The 13,377-nt window shown below is 43.6% G+C and overlaps 1 protein-coding gene across 2 annotated transcripts in view; it reads left to right on the top strand.

Annotated features, from left to right (window-relative positions):
• The window catches only part of PAMR1 (peptidase domain containing associated with muscle regeneration 1), a 142,482-nt gene that overhangs the window by 85,216 nt on the left and 43,889 nt on the right, over nt 1-13,377 (top strand). For both annotated transcript variants that reach the window (XM_016123222.2, XM_016123221.2), the window contains 2 exons: nt 7,336-7,512; nt 11,657-11,785. In XM_016123222.2, the coding sequence (XP_015978708.2) occupies nt 7,336-7,512; nt 11,657-11,785 (306 nt within the window). The remainder of the gene's footprint in view (nt 1-7,335; nt 7,513-11,656; nt 11,786-13,377) is intronic.

Raw genomic sequence — 13,377 nt, 5'->3', positions numbered from 1 at the left:
AATAAATAAAACATTGAAGAATATCCCAGTGTTGCAGAGGACAGGGTAAAAAAGGAATTTGAAAATCTGCAAAACCTGGGCTTCTCTTCAGACTGCCGTCGAAGGACAGGCAGGGGGTCTGGCGTCCTTGTCATTTCACACTTGTTGAGATGTTCCAAGAACCATGGGGATAATCCCATCCACATTTCTGGGAGAAAAGTCCTCACCAGCATTAACGTGGCATGGTTCATTGAGAAAACTCCTTTCTTGTATTCAGTTTACTTAATAGAAGGTGGCCGGTCTGGGGTCGTTGGACAAACTGAGGTGTGAATCCGATTAATGGGCACCCATGTTGATAGAGCAGTTCTAGGGAATAAGAGCTGTGACTGGACTTCCTAACTAGATTGTATCTTTGATGACAGTCACACTGTCTCCTCTTCAAAGAGACTATTTGAGCATTCTTTTAGTCTCTGGGGACACCGAGTTCAAGGTTTGTGCATCACCAATTACCCTCTCCCTTCCCCCCTCTCTCTCTGACACACACATGCACATGCGCTCGTCTCCAATCTCTCGTTATTTACTGCTCACGTTTGCCAGTTCTGGTATAGCTCTGTCACCATGACCTTGATCTCCACAACCTGGAAGTGGCCTGAGCTGTTTACATTGGGGCCGTATCCCTTGGAGACAGCATGTGCGTTTTAGCTGCTCATCAACCCCTCGTTTGCCATTTCTGGGAACTACTTTATTCCTGCATTTGTTAAATATTGATTTTGTTGTCATGCAACTAGCTTCTCCTTGGCCCTAGCATTGCTTGCCTCTTTTCTCTGCCCAGACTTGTTTCAGATTGGATTACTATAGAGGCAACGAGTGAGGAATAAAACTGGCTGTTCCTTTAAACGGTATCCTGCCTAATTAGACTTGAGTAACCCAGGAGCTTCTCAGTGAAGATTCAGCCCTCACTTGCCATGCTTATGGAATTCATCTTTGATACATGTGTCTTGGTATGGATCTGTTCACATTTTAATACATAGGTGCATAGAAGAATAAAAATGTAGATGTGGACATGGATATGTTTCTGTGTGTATACATATGAATGTGTATATATGTAGGGTATAGAGTATTATGTTTTAAAAGATGGTCCAGGGTTTGAATTCTGGCTCTGTCATTTATGGCTGGTTTTCTTGGGTGGGTGACTTAATCTCTTTAAGTTGGCCTTACCACCTTCCAACCTGCAGACTAAAGATAACACTGTCTTTGTCATAGATTTATCACAGGAGTTAAATGAGGTAATCTGTTTAAAATATTTAGTATCATGCCTCACAAAAAGGGAGTGCTCGGGAAAGTAAAGATGTCTTCTCCTTTCTACTATTTTCCCCACTAGCACAAGTTTCATGAGGAATTGAGAAGGGGAAATACTGGCTATTCTATATACAGTAGAATGGAAATTGCCCCCTTTAGATTGGTGCATAGTCCTATTTCATTAATCTGTGATTTTTTTGTCAGAAAAAAAGAAATTCCCTAAAGAGTCACCATACACGTATCTCTTTGAGACTTGCTTTCTCCCCTGAAGTTTATCATGCATCTACCTTCCAAACTTAGGGAGAACGCCTGCCACAGACTGTGCCTTAGTTTCTCTGTGTCTGAAATGGGAGCAGTGGTACCTTCCTGCAGGGGCTGAGGGGATGGTGTCTTGCACAGCGTACAAATCTGGGCCAAGGCGTTGCCTGTCAAACAAGAGATGTTGCCCGTGATCACCCGCTGTGACTCAAGGGTGGAACCAGCGATGACTCCGGAGGCATAAAGAAGTTCCCCTTCATCTTGTTCCAGCCTGCAGAGCTAGAGGGGGTACCTATAACGAGGGTGAGCCTGCCTGAAGCCGCTGCCAGCTTAGGGTTTCGTGCACCGTCAGGATGCCATCACAGAGGCATCATCCTCGCTCAACAGTCCTCCACGCTGCACATCTGCTGTTGGCCAGTTGCCTTTGGTAGAAGGAAAACCTGTCTTCTGCCTGGCATCGGTGAACCTGGATGTGAAGACGAGAACACTAACTCTGGGAGCTTTTGGCAAAGAGGCGAAGCAGTTGACCAAGACCCCTGTGTAGCACTGACATATTCTGACTCAGAAAGAAGTTTTTTAAAGTGTAGAAAATTAAGGGAACGGGTGGGATAGTTTGTTGAATTCTTGCGTCTGAGGAAATCCAGATTGGATTTTTAGGGAAAAGCTTAAGTTTTATTGTTTCTAACTTAGCCATTTTAATGCTTTGGTTGCTGTATTTGCTGAGTTCCATTGCCAAGTGCTTTTAGATGCATTATTAAATTCTCTTTTTAGTAGCCAGTGCTAATAAAAAAAAATATCTAGTCAGCTCATATTCCAATGTTTGAAATATCCCAGAAGCAGCTGTCTTTCAAGGATTTCCAGCACCACAGGGACAACTGGAGGCTTTTCCAAGATGCTAGCGTTTGGGTTTTGTTCCCTTTGGCTATAGATGTAGAATTTCTATTTCTAGAAGGGAAGCAGCAGCAGGTGAGGTATGCCCTATTTAAATAGGTATCTAAAGAAGGGGTATGAGAAAAATAAGACTAGGAAATCTAGAAGCAAGGGGGAGGAACCCAGAAAACCATAATAAAAACATGAGCAGACTATTCGAAAGTGCTATGTACATGTGTGGACCTCGCCGCCTTTGCTCCTTTAGCCATTTGCATCTTAGGCAAATGTGCAATTTTTTTTTTTTATTCTGCAGAGAATGATGGTAATGTCTTGACTGATAGGCAGTTTTCCTTCCAAAGCCCTTTACACCCATTGTCTTTGTCACCCCATCACTCCCTTCCTCGTGAAGTTTGGGGGGAAATCTGCACCAAAGTGCCTTGTTTGTGGTTGTCCAGCAGCGTAAAGGAGGGACAGATTCAGGATTAAAATTTGGGTGGTTTGATTCTCTAGTGTACCCACTTCACCTAGTGCTGCATTCTTAATCTGTAAAGTCAGAGGTACGAGCTCTCTAGAATCAAGGTAGTGCTGGAAGGAATAAGACTTTGGCCCCAGAAAGACCTGGTTCCAATCTTTCTTCTTTCACCTGAAAGCTGTGCCACCTGGAGCAATGTACTTACCCTTTCTGTTCTTCTGTTTCCTCACCTGTTCAATGAAGGGTGACTGTGAGGATTCAATGAGCTGGTATATGCCAAGGGCTCAGATACATTCCCCGTGGGTTCCGGGACCCAGAGAAGAGAGGAGGATGAATGAAGAGGCACCATGTAGAAAAGTGTGCTAAACACAGGAACAGGAGAGAGAGGAAGTGACAAACTGACGTCTGCCTCCCTGCCCCTCCCCAGTGTACAGGTGGCTAAAAACCAGATTTCTAGGGAGTCCACTGCACATTTTATCACTCCTGGTACCCGGAGGAAAGGTGATGAAGGCCTTGACTCTCCGGCTGTCATGTCATTAACAAGAGGAGCTGTGAGAAGGGGAAGACGGGTCACTGAGGTTAGGAATCCAGCCAGGCTGTGACTGCGGTTCACTTTGTGATGGGAGGGTTCTGAAAGGTTAGGAGGAGACAAAGGGTCACCGAGGGCCCCAGTCATCATTCCTGTCTCACAGTCGTGCCTGCCTGGGATTTACCTGTCTGTCGTTGGTCCCATGGAGTAGGAGGTCAGACCCTCAGTCGTCAGGAATGTTGCCTAGACATTAATATGGAGATAATAAGAGGAAGTGGGGGAGTAGGTGGGGGGAAGAGCGGAGCCCAAGCTATCTACTTGTATATCTCTGGTTCATGTGTCTTTTTTTTTTTTTTTTTTTTAATCTCTGGCCTCATTTATAAAATGCAGGACAGTAAAAAATTCAGCAGAAATTTTAATTAAATGTGGTTAGATGGGAGGGCGGTGGGGTTTTTGGTGGGCGCAAAGGCAGAGTCTGACATCAGGGAGGAGCGGGTGCATGATAAAAGTGCCTTTCCTTGCCACCTTCCGGGGTGGTCTCCGCCTGGGCCTTTAGCCTGCCGGCTGATGTTTCCATCATGTATGGAACAGGCCGACCTTTGTTTTCATTAAGAAAATCAATCCTCTGAGTTTTTCATATGGACCTTAACAGCCATCTTGTCAATATATTTCCTTAAAATCTAGTGCTGAAAACATGGCACTTAGAGACTATGCCAAGGGGACACAATAACTCCCACGCCATTCTGTGGAGTTAAGTCCTGGCCGTCTGGGGGATCGAGTGTTCTTCGTCTTGTCAGCAATAGAAAACAGTCAGCATCGGATAGCCCGACAGTAAACCATTAGGCTTCATGATGATCATGATGACAGCCAACTTTCTTTCCTTCGTTCATTCATTTGCTCACCACGAGCTGAACTTGTGCCAGATGGTCAGCATTGTTGTCATTGCCTTGGTGTTCCCATTGATAAAACAGGACTAGGAGCTTACGTGTCTCGCATTTTCCAAAATGAATTCTAGAAGAACCAGAGCTGGATTAATAAGACTGGATAGGCAACAAAATATTAAGGTTATTTCTGACTACTTTGTATTTTTTTTTTTATGATTTTATTTTTTGACGCGTTCACAAGGAATCATTTATATTAAAATGTATAGTGTTTTTTAGAGAAAAAAATATTTTTTCCAGTAGAAGAGTTACTGATGAATGAATGCCCAACCCTGTGGCTGGGGGAGCTGGAGGTGGTCCTGGCCTGCTTCCGCCGAAGGAGCAGGTTGTCCACTTCCTCCCTAGGCCTGGAATTCTGTGGGCCTCCTTTTCCCTCCAGAGTGAATTCCCTAAAAAGGCTTCTTTGGCATTTCTCTTTGCTTCTTTCCTACTTAGCCCTTTTCCTCACCAGTAAAGTGAAGAGGTTGGGGTAGATCATTTTAACTTAAAAGAGACTGTATCATGGACCTCACCGGGTCATTTTGAAGATTAAGTTGCATAAGCAATATAGAAGTATTTTAACTAAATAAATGCTAAAGTGCTTTAGCATACACATATGAAAATATTCAGTAACTTCTACTGCTATTAACAATTCTCTAAATCCTAGCTTCTGGACCTGGCCTTCAGCCCCATGCTGAAATTCCTGCGATTTGTCCATCTAAAGCCAAATGACCAATGTACTCTTTCTGAAAAAGCAATTATAATAAATGGAGGAGGAAAAAAAGTCCAGGAATTTGCTCTTGTCTGCTTATTGTATTTTTTAATCTCTTCAGTTGGTCAACTGTAAATATTTCTCATAGAATATTTTACTTACCTATGTATGTATTTCTTACTCGTGTTGTGGAGGCATTTTCCTGTCTCTCTGGGGAGAAGGAAAAGGGTGGATTTGCCAGACCAGAGGGAAAAGCTCACAGAACCATTAAAACCATCACCTCCTCCATCACATTTGTGTTTTGAGGAAGTGCTCTAATTTTAGCAGATACATAGATTTCTGTCTGTGATTTTATTTAGAATCCTCTAACAATACAAATCCTGTAGATTTGGTGATAATGTCCCTTCATGACCGTTTGTTTGTTCTCGTAACACCCTAAGTTTTCCTTATCGCAGTTAGTGATTCTGTGTTTGGGGGTCATTTATGCAACATCTACTCCCCTGTGAAACTGTGAGCTCCACAGGGCCAGGAATGGTGCCTGTTTTTCTCTCCATCGTGGCCCCAGCCTCATACCTGGTACATAGTGGACACTCAGTAAATACTTATGGAATGAAAGAACAAACTCATTGATTCACCCGCACCCTTAGCACTGTGCTCAGTGGGGAAACTGAGGAACAGAGTGGTTAAATGACTTTGCGGGTTAACCTTTCAATTTATCTGTTTTTCGTTTGTTGCACATACTTTGATGTCGGATGTAAGAATCCACTGCCAAATCCAAGATCGTGAATATTTACCCCTGTGTTTTCTTCTGCGTTCCTTCACTTTTAACCGCGAGGCTCTCGTCTAGATTTTAGGAGTCATTCACTTCATCCAGCCAACATCAGAAACATGGGAAGCTCAGCTACATAAGTCCTGGTGTCTGCCCCTGAGGGGGAGACAAAATCTCAGTAGCGACAGGGTCATGGTGATCTCTGCCAGTCATTCCCAAATGCCAGTGTGAGGATCCTTGCTGGTGAAAAAGGCAAAAACCTTATTATGCAAATGGCCCCTTTCTGTGATGCTAGAATGTTCTCAGGACCTGAGGCTGAGATTAGATGGTGATTTTTTTTTTTTAATGTCTCTGTTTGGCAAATTAAGAATTATCAACACTGTCTCAGACTTCCAAATTTAGTTTAGGAGCAGAAAATAGTAAACTAAACTATGAAATTTCAAGAGGCTGGAAGCCGCCACAGATACTAAGGCCGGTTTATGTGGGCCTGCAAAGCGTGGCTGGAGATCCCGCCTGGGGTTTCTTTTACTTTCTCCCTCAAATCTCTGACCTATTTTTGCTTCAATCATCACCTTTGTATAAAATGTTTAGGAATGGAAAGTGAGGATCAAAGAAGAGTGAATCAAACCTAAGTCTGCTTCTTACCCTGGGTTCCTCTGGGCAGCCTCCAACTCATTCCTCTTACAGATTTTGCCAGATGGTTTTTCTTTTTCATTTACTTAAGGTGTATTTTTTAAAAAGAAAGAAAAACAGAACTCCTACCCAGAAAAGAATACTTTTTTTTTTTTTCTCATGGGAAAAAATGCTCAGTCGAATTTGGCGACTGAATAAAGTTCTGCCAATGAGTGCACCCTGGTAAAACATTGAAATTCTCCCAAACATACTAATTAAGATACTTTTTTGTCTTTCCTGTTGGTCTTAGCTTTGAAGGTACCATAACAATGGCATGCTGCAAAATCGAGGAGCCAAGTTTAGAGGAAATGACATGGTCTCTACTTTGGCAATCAGCCTCGCACTTGAATGGCTTAATCTAGAGACAGGGCTCCAGACCTCTGTGATGGCCCGAATGCCTGGGCTGCACGGCACAGTCATGTGGTCGAATGGTTCCTCCTGGAGCTGTGGCGGGCACGAGCTGTGTAGCTGTAAGCAGGGGCCCTCTGCGCCCTGGGAAACAGAACTGAGCACATGCACCCGAGAGATGTTTACTTGTTGATAAACTATGTATGTGTCAGTCCACCTAGACTGTGTATTATTGACAGAGCATGATTTCTTTCTTTTTATTAAAAAATAATAATGAATAGTAGTTCTAACAAGTTCCATCTGTGCCATGGTGGGTGGCTTGGACACCCTTCCAGGCAGGCTACCCACCTTGGAAGCACTGGCTTGGAAGGATTCGCACGGTCTTCTCCATCGTTCAGGAAGGGCAACACTTCTGTAGAGCAAGGCTGCTTTTCAGCAGCGGAGTTCTTATGGGTCTTACCCCTTCCTGCCAGGACCTTTGTTCTTACGTGCTCGTTTCTGTTCCAGAGTACACGGTCATCAATGAAGCCTGCCCTGGAGCTGAGTGGAATATCATGTGTCGGGAGTGCTGTGAATATGATCAGATTGAATGCATCTGCCCCGGGAAGAAGGAAGTCGTGGGTTATACTATCCCTTGCTGCAGGAATGAGGACAACGAGTGTGACTCCTGCCTGATTCACCCAGGTGAGTGTGGAAGAAGAGACCTCAGGTCGCTTTGCGTTTTCTGAGTCACGAATGGGAACATGCTGAACTTTTGAATTCTGGCAGGCAGGCATCGGGAGGCTGTGATACCATAATTATTAAGAGTACCATAATTTAGTTCATTCTTACTGGAGGACTTGGAGGAGTTAGTACACTTTTCATTGTTAAACTTGTAAAGCTGTGAAGTCATCCACTCATTCATTTAACAGACTGAGCAATCCCAGAGACCACATCAGGCACTGGGAATACAATGATTTAAAAAAAAACAAAAACAAAAAACAAAAAAAGAAAAACAAAACAAAAAAACAACAACAAAAAAACACCTCACACTTCCCGCATCCCCAGAGCTTGCAGCCTGGTGGGAGAGATGAAAGGGTAAACAGGCAGCCGTAATCCAGTGTGGTAAATGCTGTGACAGAGAAGCACAAGCTACCCTGAGAGCGTGGATGAGGATGGGGGTTGATGGGGGAAAGGGCGGTGGAGACTTATTGGAGGAGGTGATGTGCGTGCTGAAGATGGAGGCAACAAACTAAAAAGAGTGAAGGGGTCTGGTAGAGAGGTCAAGCCATAGAGGACAGCAAGTGCTAAGGCCCTGTGACAAAAGAAAGCATAGGGTATAGGGAATTGCAAGTAGCTCAGTCTGGTGGGAGGGTGTGCGTGTGTGTGTGTGTGTGTGTGTGTGTGTGTGAGATAAACATGGAGAGAGATAGTTAGAAAAAGAAAAGATTAAAAGAGAACAATATGAAGGACAGAACAGGGGCTGGACCCTGAAGGGCTTCTTAAGTTGTGCTGTGAAGTTTAGACTATGCCCTGAAGATAGTTTAGCAAATTGGAGGTCCTTTAGTAAAGAGGTGGAAGCCAATTTTCTAGCTGCAGTATGGAGAAAGGATTGGAGGAAGGGCACTACTGGAGCCAGGGGAGGAGTGATGGAGACCTCAATGAACGCAGAAGCCCTGTGGACGGAGAAAGGCGGAGGGATTTGAGAGATGTTAAAGAGAGTGGAATTGACAATAATTGGGATTGGTTGGATGGGGGAAGGGGAAAGCAGAAGTCAAGAATGACGCTCTGGCTTCTGAGCTCAACACTTGGGAGGCGGTCCCGGTGAAATGAGAGCATCTCAGGGTGAGACGGCGCCTTGCCTGGCCATGACGCCCATCCCTTCGCCACGGCATCAGGCTGAACAAACTGCCTCTCTCTCTGCCCTCACCATACAGGGACAGCGATTGTCCTTTTTTACTGAAGTGCCTGCCTGGGTGGAGGCCAATGTGGACCTTGAGCTTCAGACTGAAGAAGCTGTTTCCAGTGTGATTAGCAACTTACAGTAAATAACACATATCGCTACCAGGAACTTTCTTCCTTTTGTGGGAGAGTCTAGAGGAGGAAAGAAACTGAGGCTCAAGAACACACACGATACCTCTAAGCCATCTTCCTTTCTGGAAGACATTAATTCTGAGCTTTAGAATAGAAACCACCTCAGCATAACCTTTGCACATTTGATCCAGAAAAGAAGTCCTCTGGCCTCATTCCCTGATGGGTGAGTGTGATTTATAGGGAAATAGTTGAGTAATGCCACCAGATTTTCTCAGGAAACTTTGAAAACTAAGCCAGGGTCTCCCACTGAAAGTTCCCGGCAGTGATATTGAAATCTTTGAACAATTTTCAATATTTTCAAAAGCTCAGTGGTTAACTTTGGGATGTGGGTGGGGCTTTGGTTTTGTGAGATGGCACTGGGTCATCTGTCAGGTAAGAGAACTTCATAGGTGGTGCTGGATGCGCCCTATTGCATCATACAGGAGACACCCAACCTCATCACTTGGCGTGATCTTTGAATTTAAGTAGTGAAGAGCTATCCCATATTGACCATTGGGTTATCCTGAAAGGAAGGGCTAAATAACACTTAAAACACACACACACACACACACACACACACACACACACACACAGAGCTAATTTTCAAAATAATGAATTGATACTCTAGCAGCCACTGTTGGTGACCCAAGAGGTTTCTCTGTGTGTATGTCATTGCGAACTCTGGTATTTTTATTTATTTATGTGGTTTAATCCATTGTAGTCATTATGCATTTTAATGATACATCATCCCATTATGGGACACTGGAAGCCCCTTCATGTCCTTCTGTATTCTGATACGGCCACACTGGTTTTTGAAGGCTTCCTTGATTTCTCACACAACAAAATGTTTCAGGCTCTTCCTGTGCATTTTCTGTCTCACATGGAGAGACAGCCATTTCGCTAAGGAACTCTGGTCTGAGACCACAAGCGAGGCACCAGAGGTGTTCCTTGCCATTGGACTGTCATTGTTACTAGGTCTCCCCCTTTTTTAGCAAATGGAGTTGGAAAATACATATTTTTTTAAAAAAAGAAAAAAATGAGTTTATGCTGATATTCAAGTTCAGATGTAATATTATAAGGTTGTTTATTTCTTTGATTTTATATTTGTATCTGTTTTCTCTCGTGGTGAAAATCCTGTTTCCTAATAATATTAACCTAATCACTTATTTGCTTTATCCTATATTAGAACATAAGGTAATTGTGCAAAATAACAACAGCACTATTAGTACCAACAGTCAGACCATTGAATGAACTTATGATTTCTTTGCGTAGGTTATTGGCTTTAGAAGATATCCCACTCCATAGATACAGTCAAAACGCTATGTTTTAAAGACAGCTGTTGTATAGGCGCACCTGGTTTTATTGCACTTCATTTTATTGCACTTCACAAATGTTGCCTTTTTTGCAAGTCGAAGGCAAGACCCTCCACTAGCAGGAAGGTTAGGACTCACTTTATTGTGGTGGTCTGGAACCGAACCCGCATATTGCCAAGGTTTGCCTGTAATTCTCTGTCATGTCTGCCACTTACTTGATATACTAAGAGGTTTATTATTTCCATCTGTTTTCTGTTTTACGAGCAAATATATATATATATATACACACACACACACACACACACACACACACACATATATTTATATATCTTTCCCCTCTTGTACAAAAGATAGCATTACGGTAAACGCTGCTAACTACTTTGCTTTTTGCTCTTAACAATGCATTCTGGAAATCACTCATTGACAGTATAAACCATGATCTTCATTTCTGTTGATAGTTACTCATAACTGCATTGTGTAGATTAGCATAGTTAATGAGTATCTGGGTTATTTCCAGCTTTTTTGCTATTACAAAGCTGCAGTGCATGGCCTTAGGCATCCATCATTTAGTGTTTTTGCTGTGTATCTTTGGGGCAGATTCCTAGTGAGAGATTGCTGTGTCAAAGGCAGGTGCAGATGTCATTTTGCCAGCCTTTGCCAAATTTTCTTCCATGCCTTTGGCATTCACAGCAGCGTGTATGAGGGTACTGTTTTCCCAAAGCCTGACAACGGAATATGTCATTTGGTATATTTGCCAATTTCATACATAAGAAATGATATCTCAGTGTGGTTTTAGAAATTTCTATCATTCCTACCATTGATGGACAACAGTCTCCTCTGTGCTGGTGGTAGTGGTTGGCAGGAGGATGGGGGTCCAGAGGCACAGAGGCGAGGACGTTAACGGTGACTTCCATAATGTCCGGCAGCCCTGGGGCCCTCAGGGGACCAAGTTTGTTATGTGTTTTCATGTGAGTCTAGGCTGTGTAGCTCTAAACTCAGCCCTCTGACCCTTTTGGCAATTCTCTGAGTTACACAGAGGAAGAATGTTACCAGTCTTCTCTGGGTGATGATATTTTAGGTGGTCTTAATTCTTTTCGTTTGTCTGAACTTTAAAAATATTCCATAATAACCATGTAATATGATTTTAAAGAGAGCACATACACTGTGTTGACAGAGTCTACCTTTCACTGCTGGGCTATTTCATGTTACTTTTAAATATCAGCCATGAACTAGGAAGACGGTTCTGACGACGCTCCCAAATGCCTCAGACTGAATGCTAGTGACTTTGGCATTTCCTAGGAATGAGCATTTTTCCCTAAGGGCTTCGGCACATTTCCGAATCCCGATGCCCTTCGTTGCGATAAGGCGCTGAGAAGGGGCGCGATTTCTCTTGCACGCAGCCGCAGCCGATCGGAACCTGCAAGTGCTGAGTCTAACACCCCCTCTTCTTGGACCTGTTTAAGGTTGTACCATCTTTGAAAACTGCAAGACCTGCCGCAACGGCTCGTGGGGCGGCACTCTGGACGACTTCTACGTGAAGGGGATCTACTGTGCAGAATGCCGGGCGGGCTGGTACGGAGGAGACTGCATGCGTGAGTAGACCCCGTGGTAGCTCGGTCCCCACTGCACGCCGTTGTGATGTCTCAGCTTCCAACGGGCTAAGGTTTCTGCTGCTGGAATCTGAGTTCTGGAAAGCGCGCAGCCCAGAGGGCTTTCTTTCTCCGTAAGGCCATAAAAAACAGAGATGTGTTTCCATCTGTTGGGTGTGGACTGTGGACATCTGTTTGAAATTGGCCACAGGGGGTTCCTATCTGCTCTTAAATTTTGCCCTTTCTCCTAAACAGAGCCAAGGAATTCTGCACACAGCCGGCCTCGTGGCCCTTCCAGAAGCAGTTTCACGTTAGCGTGGGTCAGCAAACAGTGAATAAGGCTTTGAAAATGCTACATCTGTAGTGCGTTTTAAATACCAATTTCTACTGGTAAATTTCTTGAATCCTGAGTTAAATTCCAGAAACATTAAATTGTCAGCATGCCACTTGTCCTGGGAAAGAGATCTTTTTTTCTAGGTTTTACTCGATCTCTGAGAATTACTTAGTCTTTATTAGGGTTCCCCTGTGAGTTTCAACAATCCTTGGAGTGGAAATCTTACCTTTCCTTCAGTTTAAGAGTCCCCTGTGCAGTGTCCTGATGGCGAATGTCCCTCCGAGAGTCTGGATCTGGAGCAGTGTATAGACCGTTATTGTTTGGTGATGCCTATTTTGACACGCTCCCTATTTGAGTCAGAAGCAGTCAAGATGGTCCTAGACTCTGAGCAGTTTCACTCATAATGATATTCCCAGTTCGCAGAGATGAAGGCTGGAGTTCTGTTGGCACTGCTGGTATTCTTTGATCCAACCTTAGCAAAATGCCATGAATTTCAGGAGTGGAGGGAAAAGGGTGAGGTACGTGATGGGCAGCTGAGAAGCTCAGCTATTCCTGGTGAGGAAGGGGCGTGTTGGTGCTTCAGGGTGAACCCGAGAGTTAAATTTCCAGAATACAGATAATTTCTAAAGTGCCGATCTCAGTTACAGATTTAAAACTCTGATGTCATGTTAGGTGGTTTCTAGGAAATTGAATTTAGTACTTTGGTGAATTACTTTGGTGAATTATCTTCGAGGTAAATTAGCTGGAGGATTTCACCCTGGTCTTCCTTTGGTAGCTGTTCTCTAGAAACATTGTGGCAAAATGATCAAGAGCATAAGCTCTGGAATGACACAGGCCTTCGTCACTAGCATTATAACCATGGCCAAGTCATTGAACCTCGCTAACCTCAGTTTCTTCTTTTTTAAAATAGGAAAGACACTTTCTATTTCATGGGGCTATTTGGAGAATTAAATGAAATAATGCATGTGAAGCACTTAGCGCTCTCCCTGGCACACAGCAAAAGCTCAACTAACACAATAAATATATCACCATTATTTATATGCGTCTTACTTGCCGAGCTGGTAGGTGGTCCAGAAACAAAACTCTTTTCAATAGAAGTTTAAGAAAGACATAATTAGAGAGAGAACACACAGCTTTAGAGTTCACATTGACCTTTGCAGTATGTAAGATAACTTTGGGATTTTCTCTCTTTGGTTGGGTATGGAAGGTCACTCTTTCTCGGTGTGAGTCAGATGGAGAAGGACTATGTAACAGGTTGGAG

The sequence above is a fragment of the Rousettus aegyptiacus genome, unplaced genomic scaffold, assembly GCF_014176215.1.
Source record: "Rousettus aegyptiacus isolate mRouAeg1 unplaced genomic scaffold, mRouAeg1.p scaffold_m13_p_5, whole genome shotgun sequence".
Lineage (NCBI taxonomy): Eukaryota > Metazoa > Chordata > Mammalia > Chiroptera > Pteropodidae > Rousettus > Rousettus aegyptiacus.
This window is presented reverse-complemented; position numbering and strand designations above follow the sequence as displayed.